The sequence below is a fragment of the Colossoma macropomum genome, unplaced genomic scaffold (genome assembly GCF_904425465.1).
Source record: "Colossoma macropomum unplaced genomic scaffold, Colossoma_macropomum, whole genome shotgun sequence".
Taxonomy (NCBI): Eukaryota; Metazoa; Chordata; class Actinopteri; order Characiformes; family Serrasalmidae; genus Colossoma; species Colossoma macropomum.
Window position 1 is genome coordinate 24,985,646 of NW_023494793.1, and position 23,789 is coordinate 25,009,434.

The window sequence follows — 23,789 nt, forward strand, 5'->3', positions numbered from 1 at the left end:
TTTAAGGTGGACATTAGTGATTAGTGCATTTAGTAGCATTGTAACCTATATTGTCTCAAAATTAGTGAAGTTAGTTAGTCGGCTCCAGAGTCCCAACGTTCATCTAAAAGAGCCAGTTCAAAGAGCTCATTCATAAATGACACGTCACGAGTGGACATTACTTATGAGTTAAAGATAGTAGTAAATAGTAGTTTCTGTGTTTTGGATTAAAAAAAAAAATGTCCAAAAAATCTGTTACATGTTGGTAGAAAGCTCATTGGATCTGTTGTACAGTGTGTTCAAATCTGTACAGACTAGTTTTTATGCTATCTCTAAAATTAAATCTTTTAAATTTAATTCTAACATGTATTTTTGTTATGTGACATTTTAACTTAACAATCGACATGAATCAAATTGTATGCATCTTTTCATTCCCTGTATTTATACATAAATGATATTTTTTTCAGTAAAATACCCAAAATGCATTACACATTAAGCTGTTTTTATTTAAAGTGTTAACAAGATTTTTTTTTTTCTTCTCATTACAAAAATCACCCTGTTGACGAATCTTGCTTTACGTGAACATGACATTTCGATTGACTTTAAAATGTTGTATTTTATGACTGTTGGCGTTAAACTGTGAGATATGTTATCAAATACTTATTAGCTAGAAACCCTCCGTATTTCACACTGAGGTAAACACTGAGCAGATAATACCAAAGTATGGTTCTGTCGGACGCTTCAGTTACGGACGCGGCTCTCTCTGCTTTAGTCAGGGTTCTCTGATGAGAGTCGCGCGCTAGATGGCGATATTTATCTCGCTGGTGCTCTGACTGGGAAGTACTTCTTCAGAAAGCAGAAGAAGAGATTTGTTTTTCCGGTGGTTTAAAGACGCGCCGAGTCAATTTCAGGTTTGTAGATTCTTTTTAAATTTCTTAAAACGGTGAGCGACTTACTCTGAATCGGCTTCTGGCTGTGCTCCTGATGTGTTGTCAGTTAGGCGCTCACAGAATTCTCTGGAAAGCGAGCGGCCCGTCCGCGTAATAGACTGATAACTAACGGAGCTAACGGCTAACAGCTAAACCACGTTTGCTAGTGCGGCTAAGTGTAGCGGTGGAGAAAATAAAAGTACTTTTCCATCCCTAAATTAGCTCACTGCTCAACAAACAGACCGTTAGTGCTGTGTAACAGTAGCTAATGTCAGGTCCAACTAACAGTTTGACAAAAACTCGCCACATTCGAGCAGCTTCTCAGGCTAGCTGTGAACGTAAGCGCTGCGTTCAGCCGTAGTTAGCTGACTGTTGTCTGTAATGAGCACCTGGTTGTAGTTTAAGTGATGAATTCGTGTAATTTTATCTCAAACCTGTTTCTGTCTTAACGGGCTCCCGTTTTAATGTTTTAGCTACAGTTGGTTTGGTGTTTTTACGGTTTGTGTTAAGTTTACTAGCTATTTATGTTTGGAATCTACTTCTGTGGACAGAACTTCACATTCCGTGACAGTAGCTATAGGTAAAGCCGGTGTTTTGACGACTTGTGCTACCTTGTCGAAATGTCCTACCGTACCGCATATTTTAGGTAGCGTTTAGCGCTCTACATTAAACTGTAGGTAGGATATTTTGATGGCCTAAAGTACTCAATCACAAAATCCTACCAGCACTGAAATCTATAGGTAGGATAATTTGATAGCTCACATCTCCTTATCAGAAAACGTTAAAAGCATTAAAAGAATAATTATATTTTGATCGCGTAAATCACCTTATCATGGGGTAAGTAATAATTTTGAGCTGAATCTGTACTGAATTAACGTTTGAAACATTAAGCTAAGTTACTGCTCTTACTACGCTGTAGTAATGATATGCGCATGCTCAGTAGGACCACTCGATGGGTAGGACAAATTGTTAGAACACCCAGTCAACAAAGGTTCATGATCTCCAGGTATTCTGAAATCGTCACCTGAAAACAGATTTTACTACACTGTTAAATAAAAGATGGTCCTTCAAGGGTTCCTTAGTAAAGGGAGTGGTTCTGCTTAGAGCCATAAGTTCTATATAGAACCATTTTATGCTTAACCACTTTGCATAACCCACTACTCTTAACAGACAAATTGTGGAGATATCTGATAGTGTGATGGACTGGTTGATGAGTGTAATTAATCCAGTCAGGCTGTTTGCTAACTATTATTTAAAAACGTATAGTTTTGTGAATCGTTAAGGAACAGAGAAAGCATAATAAAGAATTTAATTAATGATAATTTCAAGAAAGTGGCTTACCCAGTTGATTTTGATTAGATTTCTTCATCACTTGATTATAGGGAAATAGGTGTGCTTGTACATCAGAGATGGTAAAGGCAAGGTGTGGCTTTTGATTTTGACTGTGAACTGAGACTGACAATAGAAGGCAGCTAGAAGTTATTTTTTTCTGTGTAAAGTTTTCCGTAAGATATTCACCACTGGTTCATTCCTCTTGTCTTACAGTAGGTGGTGACTTGGAGCTGATGGGGGACGAAAAAGAGACCTGGAAAGTTAAAACGCTTGATGAGATTTTGCAGGAGAAGAAACGCAGACGAGAGCTTGAAGAAAAGACTGACCCCAAGCGCCTGAAAAACGTAGGTTGAGTTTTGATCCTTAGTTACAGCATAGTTTTTTAAAAGTAGCCACCAAAGGTCCTTGCTTTGGCATTGTGAGTTGACCAACTTTTTTTTTTGTGTGTACAGATCACTTCTAAATCTTTTCACCTATTTCATTAGAGCTTAGGCATTTGTTGAATGTATTTTATGTGGCTGACCTTTCCGTATGGGTCATTCCATCTCAACTCGTTTCAAATCAAATCAAATCAGATTTATTGTCACATCACAAGAGTACAGGGACACAGGTGAGTGAAAAACTTGAGTGCGAGTTCCACAAATTATGCAGAGAACAGTATTTACACATAGATAAACAATTTAGAGTTTCCATTAAATATATCAGTCAATATTTTTGTATCATGCAGAATTTAAAAGCTCTGCTCCAAATAATCTTTTCATCCTTTAATTTTAAGTTTGCCATAAGTCTAAATCTAAATCACATATTGAGTTGAACTGCTTACAAAATAAAAGTATGGAGCTGTAATATTTCGCTTTAGGTCAGCTAGTTTGATGTTCATATATTCCTACAGCCGGATTCATTTAGACAGTGTACTTGTATTTATCTGAGTTATACAATGAAAATCTGAACCCTTTTGGCATATATTTTTCTATATTTTCTTAGCATATGACTCCTTTGTGGTTTCACATAAATATTAAATGAAAACACAATATGAGGACACTGTAAAACATTGCGTTTCTAAATGAACTTTTAAATGTTTTAGGTAGTCTGTATCCTTTTTAAAGATGTAATATATTTTTCAGGTTTTTATTTTTATTGTGGAGCTACTATAAACATAATGGCCCATATTCACAAAGCCTCTCAGAAGGAGTGCTGATCTATGATCAGATTCTTCTCATATGGATGTGGCTTTACTGACAGGAACAGGTCCTAGATGAGCACTCTTGCTGAGGCAACAAGTGTCTTACCCTTGCTACACAAAGGACATTGCAGCATTGCACTTCTTGGAAGCCAAGCATGCACTGTGTGATTTTTTTAGTTCAATTTTACCCACAATTTACCTCTCCTCACAGATTTTCACAATAGGTAGTGAATTTCCAGGAGAGCTTGCTAGGAAGCAATTGCTACAGATTGAGCATGGGAGTCTTTGGAGGACTTACGATATTCTCAAACATTTGATTATGACAGAAAACATTCACAAGTCCTGTTGTGTGAGATGGTCAGTGAGCTAATTGAACGAGTGATTTCAGGCAATAGCGAGTGAGAGACAAGAAAAGGTGAATAGACATGTGGAGTGGACTGTGGAGCGGCAGCTTGTCGAACATTGGCAAGAGTGTGAGCGTCTTTATAATGTATAGGCCAGAAATTCAAGCCCTCACATCACAATTTTGGTCAGCTGCCAGCTCATGTTAACTGCTTCTCCAGCTCTGCAGAATGATATCTGCGTTTGCCCTTCCTCATTCATCTTCCTTTTTTGTTTTTGCTACACTTACTTGTGCTTTGTTTAAAAGCACAAGTAAGTGCAGTCCAAGTCGTCTTTGAGAAGTATCAAAAACATCAAAAAATATTCCATGTTCAATGATTGGCCATGTAGATATATTTCTTTCTCTTTTTAATTGTATGGAATTCAACCATCATGGATAAATGAGCACAAACCGACATTTTTAGCAATTTTTTTATGTTTATGATGGTGCATGAATGTACATTGAAGTAAACTTTGATGGGTTACATTGATTGTGTTATGTTTACTTGCTTTGAAAAGTTTGGACTGGTTAAATCCTCTTGCAGCTCGTGAAAACTTTTGTGGTCAGTTGTGTGGGCCAGGAGTTGCAAGACGTTAGAAACTCTGGGCCCTTATTCATCAAAGCATAAGCAAGAGCGCAGATTTGACCCCTTTTAATGACGTAAAAAACCTGATTTTATAAAACTTTTGTACAACGTAGAAATAAAAATGGAGATTGAAGCACAAATGATAGATCAGCTTCATTGTGTAAAATTCAGCGCCAGCTTACCAGCACACCAAATTTTGTTTTGGTGGGAAGCCTGTAAAATGACAGCTTTAGCAGCTCCTGAACCAATGGCTGTGCTGGTAAGTGGAGTTTGAGGTCAAGCAGTGAGTGCACTGCTCCCTCTACTGACCAAACTGCTGAAATTACAATGACTGGAAAGAATTAATTGTGAAATAAACTGAATGTCTTTAGTTATAGTTTTTTAAGACTGTAGATTGATGTGATTGTGTGGTGTGATTATTTTCCTACAATAATATATTTAATGCTGTGTTATTACAGTGTATGAGATGCTTCTATATTAGCTATTTTTTTTAGTGGAATTAGAATAAAACACAAGCACACTAAGTCTTTAAATGAAACATGGAACATTTGCAGCATTTGTTTATATCAATGCGCATGTAAAAAAAAAATTACTTTCCTACTGGACTGCACAAATTATTGGTATAAGTGGTATGTTCTTATTGCAGTATTAGAGATGATGTTGATAACGGTTTTGTTTTTTTGCAATTGCAAATTAAGCACATCTTTTTCAGGCTTTTAAAATGCTTATGCTCAAATTTACACACACTCCTACCAGACATCCTACACATACACAAAAGTTGAATAACAAAAGTCATTTTACGATCAGATTTGACCTGTGCATCTTTGATGAGTAAGGGCCCTGATGTAATTAGTCTTTTCAAGAATTTCAAGGAAAAAGCATGCACCTCTCATGTTTTGTACACTGTATGTTGGGTAATAACTTTTTTCTACATTATAAGCAGTTTTCTTATGTCAGTGTTGATTTTTACTGGAGTAGCTGAGTACCTTTCTTTCACTTTGGACAGACGGATGATCGGGAATCCAAACGGGACACTCCGGAGGAAGGAGAGCTGCGGGACCACAGAATGGAAATAACAATACGTAACTCTCCATATATGCGAGAAGACTCCACTGAAGACAGGTATTGAAGCAGAACTGTTTTTCTTCTACCAGCTGTGAGCCACATATCCCCTTTTTTACTACTACGGTGGAGGGATGGGCATGGATATTTGAATATATGGAGATCCACGCTAATCTTAGTATTCGTTCACTTGATCAGACACGTGAAAAAGGAATGTATAGTTTGGAACTAAGAAAACTAAATGGAAGTGAAGTATTATACGTTTTGAGTCAGAGCGTCAGGACACAAAGTTGTTACTGGTCACATCTACATAGAGCTGTATATAAAAATATTTCTAATAAAAAAGACAAACTACTCAGTTTAGGTTTTATGTGACGCAAGACATTGTTCTATAATTTTTAGTATTTTAAATAACAAATAACAAACAATGCACAAAAATAACTAATTTCAAAGGATTGCTCACTGGAATGATCTGTTATGCTAGCTGAAAACAAATTAATGTACAATTCTGTGTTAATTTTTTGTTTATACATAAAATATAAAATTCTTTTGAATACTGCTTATTTTAAAAATGTACATGTTCCAATTGCAAAAGAATCCCCATCCCCACTACTGTGCGCTGTTATGACATGGTGCTATCTATTGCTCAATCTTTGATTGCACATAGGGCCTGTGTTTAATATCTAATGGAATCTGTTCATATCGTCAGACGATGCACGTAACCTGCTCTGCCTGATTTTGTTTCCAGAGGAGAGGAAGATGAATCCCTGGCTATAAAGCCCCCACAGCAGATGGCGAGAAAGGACAAGTCATATCACAGGAAAGAAGAGAAGCGGAAGGATAAGAGGAGGCACCGGAGCCACTCCACAGAAGGAGGTAATGACTGCACTTTGACTTTGAACTGCTAGGTAGTTTTTATTCAGATTATTTTTTCAATTGTATGACTGGGAATTATCTTTCCAAAGCTGGAAAACACATGCGCACGAAAGACAAAGAGAAAGAAAGGGAGAATGAGAGGCGGAAACGACAGTGGCAAGAGGACAACAAGGCTCGGAGAGACTATGAAAGACAGAAACGCCGTGATCAGGCCAGGGCCCACTCCCGCAGAGAGAGGTGATTTCAGAAACACGCACACACTTTTCTATTATTCTGTTTCTGCTATACGTACATTTCATATATATGTGACATGCTGCAAAATAGATCAGCTTTAAAAGTATTCAGCTCATTGAAAAACACAGTAAAATCTGATTTTCATAGATGTCACACGGCATGACCAAAAGATACTTTATTCTGACATGCTCAACAAAGTAACCTTGAGTATAGATATTAAGAAGGCATACTTAATGAAGTGGCCAGTTTGTGAATATACATATATTTAATGTATGGTAGTGTCACTTCACATTTTTTGGGTGGAACAATTGATGATCCTGTTTAAAATGAATTTATACTGTTATAAAAGCTGTAAAACAAATATTGATACATTGAGTAGGATCTTGCAGATACAATAATGCGCTTTTTTTTCTTTCATTAACATTATGAAAGCCTTATGACCCTTAAGCATGCTATTTTAATTAAATTCTTTAAAAAGAAAGACTTGTGAAATGTATAATTACTTATACTTACTTTAGATAAAAATCTATGTCAAAGCTGCACAACTCGCCCTTTTCTTTACTCATCCAGGTAGTGATAAAAGAAGGCAAACTTTGAATAATGCGTTTTTAATTGTGCCTCATAAATTCAACATTGTTGAAGGGAGACAGGTTGAGCCCAAACTGGTATTTATGTCTGCTGTCTGTATAGTCTGCCCTTTTAAGCAGAATGTACTTTTTATAAACTGCCACTAGGCTGTTCTTGTAGTTGGCACCAAAAATAGACTCAAAAGAATCTCTGGAGACTAAACTGCCTAAAGAAATGTCATGCCGTCATAAATGAATCAAATGTGGAATTGACTTTTATGGCTATAAAAGCTGTAACTCCTGAATGCTTTGGTCCAGTCTTCACTAAGCTTAGTGTGAAATTGATTTTAATGGACTGTTGTCTACAGGGGGTGCTATAACATGGATGTAAAAATGACCTTGCTGTATCGATTAGGGCAGTGTTTCGCAACCTAGTGCCTGGGGCCCCCCTGATGGTTCCACATTTTTGTTTATGTGTAGAACCACCAGGAGGGCCCCTAGGACTGGATTGATAAACACTGTACTATGGAACACTTTTATTACTGACTGATAGTTTAATGTGCTAAACATTTAGTTAAATCGCTGGTTCCAAGTATTGGGCCATTCAGAATGTTTGATGTGAGTGAGTATCCTTTCTTGACTGAACAGCCAAGGCTAGGCCTGGCTGGTACTAACCTTGCCTGTGTGGATGTTTGGGGCTCGTGGAGATCTGCTGATCGGCTTCCCCCGTTTCCCCCGGCCTGCAGGGACCGACTGGAGCAGCTGGAGCGCCAACGGGAGAGAGAGAGGAAGCTCCGCGAACAGCAGCAGAAGGAACAGAGGGAGCAGCGCGAGCAGAAGGAGAGAGAGAGGAGAGCTGAGGAACGGCGCAAAGAACGGGAAGCACGGCGAGAAGGTGCGTATATGCTTTAGGGAAGAGCACTGAGGATAATGTAGCTCCATAGTGTGAAAGTATGGAGTTATATGTGATGAAGTCTGGTTTAAAGGAGAGCTGTGAGTTTTAAGTAACATTGCTTGACCTTAAGCCCCCAATATCAAAATGATATATAATTTTATTAGTAATTTAGTAATGTTGGCCCTATTAGTTTATTCAACAGCACTCTGTTGTTCTGTCCGTAGGCCCCCCCTCTCACCACCGGGGTGCTACAGAGGAGTACGGAGACAAAGCCAAGCCTCGGCACCGCAGTCGTAGCCGGAGCCCTGTTCGTCAGCAGAGAGAACAAAGACCAGAGAGTAGTGAACAGCGTCGGGCAGGCGAGTTAAGCATAGCCAACTAAAAGGTTACCATTATAATATCTGTTCCCTGAGTAGACCCAGTAGATGAATGGTACACATGAATGGCTAAAATAAATATATTCAAAAGCAGACTGCAAACATTTGACTTGACTTTACTTACTATCATAAGGTTAACCACAATAGTATAGGTCAAAATGTTTTTACCTCATGGTGCACATATAGCATATAATGAACCAAATGACATCAAACTGTCTACGTCAAGTGTGTACATAGATGCACCAGTTAAGATGTGGCTTACTGATACAGTGCTGCTGGTGCCTACTCTACCTTGTTGTGCTTTTGTAGGCCTATTTTAGCCTAAATTTCAGACAAAGGGCTTTACTGACATCAGAGCTCTATGCCAGAATAATTAAGAGCAGGATGATCTAAGTAGATTCCATCCGCCCTAATGCAGTGTGATACTGTGAAAGGAATCCTATGTCGCACTAACTGGAAACCTAGAAAGATAAACAGTAGCCAGGCATTATACTTTTTTTCTTATGTCATTTAAATGAAATATAAAAAGACCTAGTAGACCACTAAACCACATGATTTTATGCAGGAGCTTAAGTTTACTCTAGACCCCCTTTTAATGCCTTAGTTCTGTAGTTGTTTCCATCTCATTCCTTTAGCCTTTCAACGATATAACGTTATATATTTATATTATTAGGTTACATCATTGATTACATCATTGAAAAGGGATTCAGGCAACATAGTTTCCACGGCAGGTCTTAGATCCAAATAAACTCTCCATTTTGGTTTTATGCGGATGTTTCTCCAGACGTGATTTTGCAGATTATAACTCCATGAGCTCTGATAAACCACAGATAGTCTGAAAAGTTTGGCTTGTTTTAACCTATGAGCAGTTGTCAAGTCCAGGCTTTGCTAATGAGGTTTTTATGTCATACGTACATAAAGAAATGCAATGCTTACAGTTAAGGATGTCACATCCTGTTGTTTTTCATGATCTAGTTAGATTTATTTTATACAAACTACTGTAATGACAATTTTATAGTGTGTTTAGTACTTTCTTATGCTTTACTGATTTAATTTGATTGACTGATCTGATGGTTTTGGCTGCCAGACACTTTAAAATGGTGTTATATAGTGATATTTCGTATATTGATATTTATGCTTAAAAACATTTTGTAGTGTTTTGAATAATGTTCTAATGCTCTAATGTGCAAAGTAGACTGCTCCTTTCACTTGGCTATGAATGAGCCCTTACTGCTGACCTGTGTTTCATTTATGGGGCCTCTAAATGGAATAAGTAGGCCGCAGATAAACAGAGGATCAGAATTAGATTGTGCTTCATACAGCCGATTCCAGATCCGTTAACCCTTACAGGGTTACACTTTTATTTTGCCCAGAAGAGCAGTGTTAGCGTCGACTAATAAGGAACACAGCCTCTGATTGTTGACAAGTCAGGAGCACAGCCTGTCTGGATTGACAGACTTAACCCAAGGCATCAGTGGGTGGCTAACAGCCATGCTAACTCAACAATAACTCTTTTCAACAAAGAGAAATTAATAAATAATCACAGAAGACATTCAGTGTTGGATTTGTCATTATGGATTCATTTTATACAGTCTCCAAAAATAGAGCAGTTCAAGGCTGTTTTACAAAGCTTCTGAAAAGGGATAGAATTGCACCAGAGCCCTCATTGGAACAGCACAGTGCTACCCTTCTTGGAAAAGAAAAAGTCGCATGAATTCCCGAGATTTCTTTTATGTGCAACCTTCTTTGATATATAACATTGTGAACCTGTAAGGGTTGAAATATGCCTGGATCAAATCAGGGCAATCTTACTGTTATTTTGAGTGTTCCGAAAGTAGTAAATATCACAGTAATTTGCTTCTTTGTGCTTTTAATTTTTTTTACTGTCACAGACACTAATAAGATATTATCGTTATCTTCGTAGATGTAATCTGTTTGTACATACCAGGTTATTTCCACACTGTAAAATGAAGTTCAGCCAGAGTTTTTCCTACAAGTCTTAATAGGCCAGTCTAGGACAGCTTGTGTGGTAATAAGACACTTTTAGTGGTGTGTGCTAGCCATTAGCGTTCCCTCACTGGCGGGGTATGTCCTGTGGTCTGCTGCACAGAGGCTATTATATCACCCAGTTTCCTTCACCTTTTTTTATTTGCGAGGTCACTGTAAAAGTGATAAGCGTTTGCTGTATGGTGAATAAGTGTTATGTAACATTACAGACACTTTAAGCTCATGTGTAATGGAAAACATAGCATTGTAATTGGTTTTAAGAAGAATGTTTTTTTTTTTCCCCTCAGTGAAAGAAGAGAAGCCAGAGGGAAGAGATTTACTCTCTGATCTTCAGGACATCAGTGACAGTGAGAGAAAGACCAGTACAGCAGAGTCCTCTATAGGTAAGAACCAAACACGCACACAAGTGCACATAGGTTTTGTCTGTACCCAAATCTTATGTTTTTATGTTCTTTGTTTTTGCCTCTGAGATTCACATATAACGTGGTTATAGAACTAAGCGGGCTTTTTTGTTACTATGCTTTTTAGTTTTATTTATTTTTTTTAAATGGTATTTTTAAATGAGCTCACTTCTGATTGGCTGCCCAGTATTGTATCTTGTTCGCAAAGCAGTGCGGGCTCAAACACTCTTTATAACCTCAGTGTGAATGTGCAGAGCTAAACTGCTTTAAATAGGCCGATATATGTAAGTGTGCTAGTTTTTGTGACATCACAAAAACAATGAATTCAAAACTATTTATGCAGCAAAGTCTCCATGTTTGGACTGTTTGGGCTCCATTTCGTTGGTTTCTATGTTTGCACTGCATGAATTGGATAACATTTTGAATCTGTAACTGTGTTTGTTTATATGCTACATCAAATATTTTCATTAAAAAAAAATAATTAGAATTTAGGTTTTCCATAATATGAGCCCTTTAAGGATGATTTTTAAATTTGGGGTGCTGAAATTTTAAACGGCATGAATGTGATGTACACAGTGACGTGATACTAAATGCTATGCCAATTACAGCAACTGCTAAGCTGTCTTCAGTAATGAATGACCACATCCATAACCATAAATGTTACAGGCTAATGCAGATGTAAAACACCCAAATGTATACGCCGCCCTACAACATGCATGCATAGGTCTTTACTGTGCTCAGAATACTCATCGTCTTCATCATTATTATTATTATTAGTAGTAGTAGCAGTATCATCATCATCATCATCATTAGTACAAGTTGATTTTATTTTTGTTGTCCACCGTCCCTTAATTTCATAACTTTTGTAATAAAAGGTTCAGGTTCTGGTTCGGAGGATGAGGATGACGATGAAGAAGAGGAGTCCAGCAGCCAGAGTGAAGGAGACGAAGAGGGAGAGTCAGGCTCAGACTCAGGATCTGATCAGAGTGCAGGTTGGTGTCCTTCTAGCCGGTTTAACAAACCCTGTATTTTCAGAAGTATACAGACACAACTTTTAAGTTGCACCCATTGCTGACACAGGCTTTAATTGCTTGCAGAGAGCTTGTATAGTCTCCAGAGAAAAGCATTGTCATTAGAATGGAACACTCTGGAGCAGCCGCACATGAGCCTAAGGTCACCATGCCCAATGCCAGATGTCAGCTAAAGGGCATAAAGGCCATAAAGGCCCCCAGCATTGAGCTGTGGAGAAGTGGGACTGCATTCTCTGGAGTGGTGGAACTCCTTCTAATGTCTTTCCAATATCTGTACCTGCCCTGACTAATGTTCTTGTGGCTGAATCAAATCAGATCCTCACAGCAGTGTTCCAACATCTAATGTAAAGACTTTCCGGAGGAGTGCAGCAATGGGCTAGCACTGTGCTTAAAACTAGCGCTGTGCTTAAAACAGCCTCTTATTCTTGCTTCAAATTCAGTGTTTGGAGAATCCTCCTCCTGTGTGTGAGAAGTAGGTGCATCTAATTACATGTTTGAATTGATTTTATTGCAAGAATTTTTATATTCTAATACTGTTTTTTAATTTAGAATGAATTTTACAAAGGAATTCATTTTAAATTAAAATGAAATTTTTACTAGTTGATGTTTAATTTTTCGCATTTGCAAATCAAATTCCTGTTATCAAGGAAATTAATACTACTTAAAATGTTGCATTTCCCAATGTGTAAATTAAATTCCTGAGATCAAAGAAAAATAAGAAAAATGAGTAAAAATAGGAAATGAAAGTGTTCTTTGATGGTATGTATAAAAATTAATACTGTACTTACAATAATTTGGAAAAAGGCTTGAGTTATTCTTATTACTGAATTATTTAATTTAAAGTTTTAATCATATATGCTAAAATAATATGTACATTTTATAGTAAAACATTTTCTGATAAAAATAATTTCTTCTTTGATTAAAAGTTAAAAGCATCTTTGTTAAACAATTTACTATTATTTGTCAGCGTTTCTTTTCTTAAAATTTGTTTGTTTCTGAGAAGTTGTTAGTGTTTAGTGTGTATGACCTTATTTACATATGGATTTTTGTTGGCTCTCATTGAAAGATACTGGCATGCTAATCATGGTGACAATGAATAGCTTTTATTTACTGTGTTGGATCAGTTTATCTCAAACCAGTGTAATATGTATCATCACAGCATAATTAAGTGATCTAGCAAATATGACAGGTTACAGTTTAAACTTTTAATGTAGAATCGTGTGTATGTTCAGCCTTAAACATAATAATAACTGATTTGGTTAAGAGTTGCCCTGTTTTTTTTCCTCTTTCTTTCTGTAGATGACATTAGTGATGAGGAGCAATCAGAAGGGGAGGAAGAAGAGAGAGAGAATGGTCACCACATTCCTGCTGGTAAGGATGGTCTTGCACAACCAGGCTCAATTTGACTAAATTCAGCTTTAAAGCTTATGGGATTTGTGGGCTTTTCATAGTCATCTAACTTTATGCCTACATAAAGAAACATGGTAAAGTAGGCAAACATTTTATCACAATGTGGTAAGAGAAGCCTAAAAATGCAGATAAAGATATGAACAAAAATTATACATTTAATGACATTTAATAGAGAATTTTCAAAATTGGTAGTAGATAATGCAGTGTGATGTTCCAACATACGTTATATACTTCCGTTTTATATTTTGTTGTACTCTAACTGCTGCATTTTAAAGTAGAACAGTCTTTCCATAGTATTTTATGTAATCCAGATTCTCCAATATTGCTTGGTAGGTCAAAAATGATGTTTTGTGTTAGTTAGCTATGAGGAATGCTAGAATGCTCTTTCTATCCAACCCTACACAAGTATCCCGATTGCTACAAACAGTTTGGTCTGATTTCTTTGCCTTTTTCCTCTTCAGTCCCAGAGTCGCGCTTTGATCATGACTCGGAGGAGAGTGGTGAGGAGGAAGAGGGAGAGGAAGGAGAAGAAGGGGGAGACGGGACCCCTCAGTCTCATTCTCAATCTGCCACACCAGAAGAAAATTATATCCCAGACTCGCCTCCTGTCTCACCTGTAGAACTGAAGAAAGAGCTTCCCAAATATCTCCCAGCTTTACAGGTACACAGCTGGACTGTCATGTCATATTCATATCATATAAAGCCGTAAAAATGTTTGTGTTCAACTGTGTGCTGTGTGTTCTTTATATTAATCAAATTTAAAAGGCATTTAAATGCCAACTTAATAGAACTTTATAATCTGCTGTCTAATATAACACTAAGTGTCGCATTTCTGCTTTGCATTTAGGGCTGTCGTAGTGTGGAGGAATTCCAGTGTTTGAACCGTATAGAGGAAGGCACATATGGAGTGGTCTACAGAGCCAAGGACAAAAAGACAGATGAAATCGTGGCCCTCAAGAGGTTAAAGATGGAGAAAGAGAAGGAAGGATTTCCCATCACTTCTCTTCGAGAGATCAACACCATCCTGAAGGCCCAGCACCCCAACATAGTCACTGTTAGGGTGAGTTATTTAAACCGTATGTTTTCTACTTGCCTGCATCAGGTGATGAAAATCTGCAACATTTGTTTTTATTTGTTACTCACTGTTGGGATATCGCTGTACGGAGTAACGCATTACAGCAGGGGTGCACATGTCTGGTCCTGGAGGGCTGGTGTCCAGCACAGTTTGGTGACTTCCCTACACATATACAGCTAATCCAACTCATCTGCTAATTACCAGGTTTAGTGGGTGTGTTTGAGCCGAACAACTACTAAACTGTGCTGGACACCAGCCCTCCAGGACTGGAGTTGTGCACCCTTGGGTTACAGTAATGTGATTACTTTTTTCTGTAAGTAGTGTAACATAATACAGTTTAAATTCTTTTAATCACATAATTTTGACTCAAAAAGAATTACATTATCTGTCTGTATTATTCATGCCTGTCCTTGTACACAATTTACATGAATTGCTTGTGACAGCTGACTGCGTGAGTTGCATTTAAAAGTGACCAGCTCACTGCGAGCTGGGAAGCTCAGCAAATGTTGAAGTAATCTAATCACGCTAATATGAAACTGATGGCTAAAGAGAACGCCGACCTTAACTGAACAGGCCAAACAAGATTTTCATTCAAAAACGGCTCTATATTCCTATTCATAGAGGTTTCATTTTGAGGCAGCTGTTTTTGAATGGATTCTAGTGGCTGGTTTTTCGGTTTTCACACAGCACTGGTTGTACAAAATTTTTGTTATAACTGTGTTTAGAGTAAAGGTACCAATGGTGATGTGCCTGTCCCAATAAATGACTGAGAATGATTACTGGGTTTTCTCTTGTACTTTACTGTTGGTACAGATATGAATGGATTTTACGGAGTAATGTAAAAGTAATATATAATAAAGTAATAAAGAATACTTTTTCCAGGAAGTACTGAGTAAAGTATTATTTAATCACATAAATATATTTTCTGGTTAGAGTTACTGTAGTTGTTCCATGAGTGAGCTGTAGGTATTGTTGTGATGCTTTTAATAACCTATGTCTTTTCTTACCAATATTCTTGTAGGAGATCGTTGTGGGCAGTAATATGGATAAGATCTACATAGTGATGAACTACGTAGAGCATGACCTAAAGAGCCTAATGGAAACCATGAAACAGCCCTTCCTCCCAGGTAAAGTACATAATTTTTAATCAGCATTCTTACAAAACTTTTATTCGGTTCGTGGCCTATTAATGTGCATGTAAAGTTTTATTAATAAATAAATAAATTGTCTCCTTTTAGGTGAAGTAAAGACGCTAATGATTCAGCTGTTGAGAGGAGTTCGGCATCTCCATGACAACTGGATCCTACATCGCGACCTCAAGACCTCTAACCTGTTGCTCAGCCACAAAGGCATATTAAAGGTATCACTCTGGTTCTATCAAAAAAACAGCTTCAGAATTTTCAATTTATTAATTACTTGTTTATTAAGTATTAGAAGACCTTGTATCTAATCAAGTTCTTCATAAATACTCGGAAATGTTCTTCTAAACTGCTCCTACATGGCAAAAATATGAAAGACTGTTTTGTTCGACATGGCTTTATCAGGAAAACCATCCTTAGCTACAAAAATATCTGGTTTCTGTGTTCTGTAGATTGGAGACTTTGGACTGGCACGAGAGTATGGATCTCCCTTGAAACCCTACACACCGGTGGTGGTCACGCTATGGTACCGTGGCCCAGAGCTGCTTTTGGGGGCAAAGGTCAGTGAGCGGTCATGCAGCAACCTTCAGAGGCGTGTTTAACAGTGAGACAGTATAGGACATAAATAAAATCTGTGCTAGAAGTTTAAACTCTTGGTTATTTTTATTATTTTGTTTATGTGAAAATCCATTGTTTCCAAAAAATGCTCAGAACAGGGAATACTCTGACAGTCTACTGAAAGTTAAAAAGTAAAAATTGATTTGATTTAATTTTTCTTGACAGGAGTACTCCACTGCTGTGGACATGTGGTCAGTGGGCTGCATATTTGGCGAACTGCTCACCCAGAAACCACTCTTCCCTGGCAAGTCGGAGATTGACCAAATCAACAAAATATTTAAGGTGAGCTTTATGCTTTATAATGGCACTTGAAGAAGGAAAGAACATATTTTTTACATGGTCCCACATTGGTATGGTTTACTGAATTTACTTTTTCACCGTCATTGCATGGGATTAGTCTGGGGAAATAAAAACTAAAGGAAAAAAAATGTGTCCAACTTGAGTACATCATTTATCACTGTGATGATTCATCTGACCACAGGACACGTTTTATAACGGAATTTCCTATTCTTGTAAACACAAACCAGTTTTTGTACATTTATCACGCCAACGCACAGTCCCAAACATGTATACCCCAGCTAGACGAGCTGTCTAATGTAGGTCTGGTGTTGTTCTCTTAGATTTAGTGTACTATTAACATTTGCATTGAGTACTTAGTGAGCCCCAAAACCTTCACAAAGCCATTTGTGTGTTACGTGTATGAGACTGTGTGTGATTTCTTTCTTCTTGTATTGTAGGACCTAGGCTCTCCTAGTGAGAAAATTTGGCCAGGCTACAATGAATTGCCTGCAGTGAAGAAGATGACTTTTACAGAGTACCCCTATAACAACCTGCGCAAGCGCTTTGGAGCACTGCTGTCTGACCATGGCTTCGACCTCATGAACAAGTAAGTATTCAGTTGCTTAGTCTCAATTTACACAGGAAAGGTTTCATGCAAGTTTAGCAGTGGTGGACGAAGTATACAAACCATGTACTTGAGTTAAGGTAGAGATACTCAAGGTAAAATATTACTCCAGTAAAAGTAGAAGTCCTCCCTTTAGACCTCCACTTGAGTAAAAGTACAAAAGTATTTGCCTTCAAATGTACTAAAAGATTAATTATTTGTTAATGTGTACATATTTCTATATTGTAATCTATTTACACAAAGTTAGGTTAGAGTCAGGAGTTTCTTCCATCGTTTATATAGGAATAGGCACTCCCAAACTTGACGTTGAACTGTCTGCTTGCACTGGGTAGGTATGTCTAACAGGTCAAAACAAAGTGCGCGCTGTACCCTGATTGGTGTGCTGCCAATTAAACATCACTTCATATAACATTGTTTCAAAGGGTTGATTACGCCAGATCAGTGAACAAGAAATTGTGAACAAAGAGTTGGTAGTTTATTTAGTTAGTTAACTGAGTAAACAGTAAATAGACATGAATTTAATTTAAACTAACCAGCTAACGGTAACAGCAAAGTGCTGCTTGGGCTACCCTTTATTCTTTGGTAGTCTGCTGTTATCGTGATATACCTAGCTAAATTATTAATTTTCTCCTCTTCTGATGCAACTTAATTTTACACAGTGCAGACTGCTTTCAAACTAAGATGATGAAAATTATTATTGAAGTGGAGACCAAGATGCGGTCCTCAGTGAACTTGCAATGCTTCTGCAATGAGTGTGACATCTACTTTAACATTAATTTTCAAAGAACAGATACATAGAACAGAGTATACAAGTTACAAGAAAAGAATCATAGATAGATGGACAGAAGAAAAAAAGAATGGAAATGACAGCTGGACAGATTATATACAGATGGACAAAAAAATGTTTACAAATATAAACTGCTACCTTGGCAAACCAGTGGAGCAATCAAATGTGTTCTGTGTGACTTTTTGAGTTGCTTTGTGTTAATATCATACAGAAATTGTTGCATGCAACTAGTTTATATGACATTTTCACTGTTTAAAGCCAGCCTTAGGTTGCTGTGACGCTTGTCTTAATGAAATATGCGCGCATGCAAAATAAAGTAAAGCATTATTCAGGCTGAATTAGTTTTACCAGAGGAGGTTCAGAAATGTAACCTGTAGGGAATCTGTCTGGCTGATTCATACAGAATAGCGTATCTGTGTAATTTCCCCAAATTAGAACAGATAGCCTGGATTCAGAGGTCACAGCCTGGATGTTCAAGTCAGCGTTATGCAACAGGCGTGACATTCAGTAACAATAACAATATGCTGCACAGCTGTGTATATTAGCAGGTTTTGTTATTGCATTGGGATGAGGTCAATTCAAACAGGACTACTATTACTGAAAGAGCTCAGCCAGTTACAGAAGGTAATTCTTCCTGGAGTCATTACTTGTCAGATTTTTAAAAATGTGAACATTTTCAGATTTGTACTGGATTAAAATCACAGATCTTGTCAGCAGTTACTGTAATTATAGCACCTCCCCAGACAAATAAAATCTGGCTTGAATAGGGATTAAGATACATTATATTGTCTCTTCTCTCACACACAACACAGATCGGTACACCCGTTTATATAAGGTGTCTTTGTGAGGTTCTTATCGTTTTGAATGTATGGCTCCTTTCAGCATAAATATCTCTGTAGAAAATCACAGCCTAGCTACAAATACCACACGTGTGTGTGTGTGTGTGTGTGTGTGTGTGTGTGTGTGTGTGTGTGTGTGTGTCGTGCTGCATACAGTATGTCAGCAGGTGAACATGCCGTTAGTTTGTGTTTGGTCTGTCTGGAGCAGCAGGAGCTTCTCTGGCTGAGGAGTCTGCCTGGCCTGTTAGACACAGGGCAGACAGAAACAGCAGCCAAATTACACATGCTAGGCTGCACTCCAGACCAGAAAAATACCCCTTTCTTTTAGTTTTTAGCTTTATGGGTAGCTTTAGTAGATGTCATTTGCTCATATATTTCAGTCTTCTGTTGTTAACATTTCTAACATTTAGTTTATTTATAAACAAATCTGTTTTTCGGCTCATTTTCCACTGTTCCCGAGACGACATTTGGATTCACTATTATAGGTCTGTATAAGCTGTCAAAAGCATAAACAAACATGTTTCTAGCAGATATCTAGCATTCATCTCTCCCCAGAGCTCTCAGCAATTTTGGAAAATGATAATCACATTTTTTCACGATCTAAAATGTGCTGCGAACAAGCTAAGAAAGATTGCTGACATGAGGGGAGCGTGGGGGGGGCAAAAAAAAACAAAAATGGCTTTTGGCCATATAGACCCGTAATTCAAATCTTAATTTCAAAAATGCTGGGGTGCTTTGTGAAATGCTGGTGAAAAACTGAAAGCAGTAATTTGTGAATCCATTTTGATCCGTATTTAAATGAAAACAGATTTAACATTTTACCTTATCAGCTTCCTTGTTTTGTTTTTTTGTTTTTTTTGGTCAATGTGTGCTCATTCTGAAAGCGATTCCGCAACATGTTCTAAGGCAATTTAAGACTAGAACCTGTTAAAAAAAAAAACAGGTGATGGAATCATATTTGGGTATAAAAGAAATATTTGGGAAAGGTGTAATGTTTTATAAGCAAGGGTGGGTTGAGGCTTGCCACTTAGTCAGCGAATAATCCAGCAGTTTAGGAACAATACTCCTCAGTGAGCGATTGCAAGGGTTTATGGTATTTCACCCTCTGCGGTGCGAAATGTCATTAAACATTCAGGGAATCTCTGTGCATAAATGGCAAGGCTGAAAACCACAACTGAATGCCCATGACCTTCCTTAGACGGCACTCCATTAAAACCAGCATGCCTCTGTGATAGACACCATCACATGAGTTTGGGAATGCTTTGACAAACTGTTGTCAGTGAAGACTGTTCAGCTCTGCATCCACAAATATAAGTTAAGACTGTACTATGCACAGCAGAAGCCATATATCAACAACGTCCAGATTTGGCACCAACTTCACTGGGCCAGTTGTGCTGTTTTGGATTCCTGGCCTCGGCTGGCTGTAGCATTACCAGGGATCAAACTGGCGACCTCCTGATGATGGGGCCAACACTTTAACGGCTGCGCTACCCGGGAGCCTAGACAGCTAACTTTTTTATAAACAAAACTGCTGCATTACACAAAAAAGTACTAGTTTAATTCAGTTGATGAAGTCTAAATGTTCAGAACTAAACTAGCAAATGGTTGCATTGAACCATGAGTGGTGTTCCTGCTGATGTTTGATATTGCTCAGATATAAAGGTGCAAGAGTTGACGTGGAGGGCAGGGGGTCCTTGTTGGTAGAGTAGTTTACCAGATTACACAGAAACATAATGGCCTAATCTACCTAGTAGCTTTGCGCATTTTACTTTTAGTCCGCTGTTTTACAGTATAGGTGGGTTGTTGGATAAGGGGTTAAAATAAAAGAGAAACCTAAGAAAAACAGAAGTGTTGGCAGCTTTGCATAGTCTCGTTTTGTCACTTTAATAAATCAAATCTACTTTCTCTCTCACAGATTCCTTACCTACTGTCCTGCCAAACGGATCAGTGCAGACGAGGCCTTGAAGCACGAGTATTTCCGGGAAACACCGCTCCCCATCGAGCCATCCATGTTCCCCACTTGGCCGGCAAAGAGTGAGCAACAGCGGGTGAAGAGAGGAACCAGCCCTCGACCCCCAGAGGGGGGTCTGGGCTACAGCCAGCTGGTATGAAAAAACCATAGCTCCCTGCCAATGTTGTGCCTGGAAAGCTTGCTGTACATTTAGAATCTGAAACATCATTCTTTTACAATGTTCTTCAACTGATTTAAATCAGTGTCAGTTATTTAGGCCAGAGGTCTTGATCATTTTAGTCCACTTAGTGCTTTTTCAGCTATTTTTTACCGAATGAGTTTGAAGCAATAGTTCAGCAAAAAATCCAATTTACACAGTTTTCCTCGAATGCAGTCAGTCAGCCAAGGCATGTTTGGTATCCAAAGTTTAGTTATGGACAAAAGTATTGACACAATTTCGAGTTCAAGATGCTTGCTACTACTTTTTAGCTACGCAACATACCTTGTTCTGCTTTATAAAAAAGTGTCCTACAGTTAATCCATGTATGCAAGATTACTCCACACACACCGTTTAAGGTGAGTGTGCGGTAGTCAGTATAGAATAGGGCTACCCAGAGTGATTCTCATACTCATGTATTCATATATTACGTTGGCAGATTCGGTTGCATGTTAAGCATTTGGAAATGTTCTTTTATTCTTAAAGTGCAAAAACACCTAAGAAATCGTAGGGAAAAAGGCACGACAAGCTGGATGAATCGTCTTAAATATGTAAGCATAGTGATACTTATCCAAGTTTCACTAGACTTTAGTGAGTGCAGTGCTAAAACTGGGGAGCTCAGCCTTAAACTTGTTTGTTGTGGAGAGTGGATGAGAGGAACACCAGCGCTGCTGGTGTCATGGGTGTTCTCAAGCAGACAAGTCAGGCGAGGGGGAGAAGTTAACTTTAGCCACTGTGGAAGAGAGCTGCATGAGTGAGTTCAACCCAGCTATATCTGAGCTCAACTCTGCCTGTATGTTGGCCTCGATGTTTTTCATGATTTAAAAGAGTGAATTAGCCATATTAAATAACCTGCTAAAATAAATAAAAACAACTACACTAAAACCATGATGGTAACACATACATAAAATTATTTTATTAGGTTATGTAAGTGACTCATAAAACTATCTTTGAATGAGAGGGCTACAGTCACCAGTAGGACTTCAGCCTGGCTAATAATACATTGTTGCTGCCTGCTGGATATATTTTGTCCTGCATGAACAAACGCCTAAAATTATAGTTAATTATGACATGTAAATATTGGTCCTCACTCACAACTGTCTTTCTTAAATTTGTTCCTGAGGAAGTCCCAAGAAAAAGTCTGTCAGGTTCATGATGTTTTCTTAAACTGCATTTTTGTGCTCTTGAGTGTGTAGATTCTGTTTTTAACTAAGAACAAATTTCAAATAAGAAAACATTGGTGAATGTCAAAATCTTCGTGAAGACTGCATAAGTGGGTTTTAAGAAGAAATTTCTTGTTAAGAACAGTTGGTGAATGAGACCCATTGTTTTTCGTTTTTTTAAGTCTGAATTAGAGTATTCGAGTACTTTTTCAGAAATACCAACGAGTATGTGATGGCTTCTTGATGTTATCAAAGTTTCCATTCCTTGTTACTTTAGCCTTGCAGCTTCACTGTAAAACTAAAATTGTAAACCATGAAACATGTCTCAGCTAATCTACATTTGGAGTAAAGGGAACATTGAGACTTTTTTGCTGAATAATTGCTTTAAATTTTGAGAAACTTGAATATTCAGAATGCATGTTTAGGCATAATTCTCATTTGCTTTTATGTTTCACAAATCTTTTTCATTTCCATGTCCTTTCCAGGGTGACGACGATCTAAAAGACACTGGTTTCCACCTGACTACGGCTAACCAGGGTCTGTCCAAGTCTGGCCCAGGATTCAGTCTGAAGTTCTGAACCCTTGACTCATCCCTACTCAGGTACCAGGCCAGAGCAATGGGAATTCTTGCTGTTTTTGTGGCGCTAACGCCAGGACTCAATTCAAGAGAGACTCACTGAAAGCAGACCATGATCTTTCCCCTGAGCCTTGGTGAGACACAGACAGACTCTTGCAAACTGTTCTCCAGGGAGATGGAGAACTTCAGAGACTTCGTACTGCTTCATGTTCATGTTCTTCTAGCGGTTAGAAGCCGTTAACTCATAATCAAAAACAAGCCCAAATTGGGATTCTGGCTTCAGATGTCAACGCATTTTATTCCTTTTTTTTCCTTTATGCTTTTTGCAGTCTTCATAGAACCACTTTCTGTTTCCTGTTTCCTTTATTTTTGTGTAAAAGTTTTAGCTTTCAGTATATTACGTCACATCAGCGTTTCATGGATTTGGAATTTCCAACTTGGTTTTATGCAACTGACGAGGGACCATTCACCTGCATTCCCTCCTACACAAGCTAGATCCATAACTGTAATGACGGGCACAGGTGACATAATTTTGTGAGAAATAAAACTATTCGTAAGTCTATTTATACACTTGTACTTCTGAAGTCTGAAACCTCTGGGTATGTTGCAAACATATTTAAAGAGGAGTAAAGCTGAGTTTTAAAACAGAAACGACAAGAAAGAGGGGGGGAAAATAGCCAACCAGGCTTGAAAGCAGCCCCAGCACCAGATGTCCAAAAATGATGTCATTCTTTGCACTGCACATAGTCTGCACAATCAAGAGATCTTTGTCTGCTTCTCCATTTTATTAGAGAAGAAGCCACGGTGACTTTCCTCTCAAGGCAATTTTCTCCATTTTAGTCATAGACACTTAATGATTTGGGCATCATGAACTTCAGTGATAAAAGAAGCTTTTGCCTGTTTTTTTTCTGATGTTATATAATTTCTCCAAGTCCTTGTTTCATGGTGGACTTCTGGATTTCTGATGTTTCCCTGGCTTTCTCCCACTGAACATTAGTCTGCGTGTATTTCCACTCACTAAATTGCTAGCGTGTCTTAAATCAACATGGTTGCCAATTCAGTGTTGGAAACTTGCAGACTAGCTACTGTGATTTAGCTGGTTGACATCAGAAGTGCCACTAGTGGTCAACCTGAAGTAAATCTTTTGGCGTGATCCATGCCAAAAGGTATTGGCAGACACTGGTTAATCATGTTTGCAAAGGACATGGCTAAATAAAATGGATTGATACCAAGTACTACAGAATATGCTACATGTTGAAAACACTAGTT

At 38.0% G+C, this 23,789-nt stretch overlaps 1 protein-coding gene across 4 annotated transcripts; it reads left to right on the top strand.

Annotated features, from left to right (window-relative positions):
* The first annotated feature begins 812 nt into the window (after positions 1 to 812).
* Positions 813 to 23,137, top strand: cdk11b (cyclin-dependent kinase 11B). Of its 4 annotated transcripts, none has more exons than XM_036578920.1 (19): positions 813 to 890; positions 2,454 to 2,584; positions 5,398 to 5,513; positions 6,202 to 6,329; positions 6,419 to 6,566; positions 7,837 to 8,024; positions 8,249 to 8,383; positions 10,696 to 10,791; positions 11,685 to 11,801; positions 13,140 to 13,211; positions 13,712 to 13,911; positions 14,098 to 14,310; positions 15,347 to 15,452; positions 15,564 to 15,685; positions 15,917 to 16,024; positions 16,248 to 16,364; positions 16,820 to 16,968; positions 20,528 to 20,717; positions 22,429 to 23,086. In XM_036578920.1, the coding sequence occupies exons 2-19, from the start codon at positions 2,474 to 2,476 to the stop codon at positions 22,519 to 22,521; spliced, it is 2,409 nt and encodes an 802-aa protein (XP_036434813.1). In that variant the 5' UTR covers positions 813 to 890; positions 2,454 to 2,473; the 3' UTR covers positions 22,522 to 23,086. The 4 variants fall into 4 exon arrangements, with proteins under 4 accessions (XP_036434813.1, XP_036434816.1, XP_036434817.1 ...); XM_036578923.1 differs by having other exon boundaries at positions 7,876 to 8,024; XM_036578922.1 differs by having other exon boundaries at positions 830 to 890; positions 2,457 to 2,584; positions 22,429 to 23,137.
* The last annotated feature ends 652 nt before the right edge of the window (positions 23,138 to 23,789 follow it).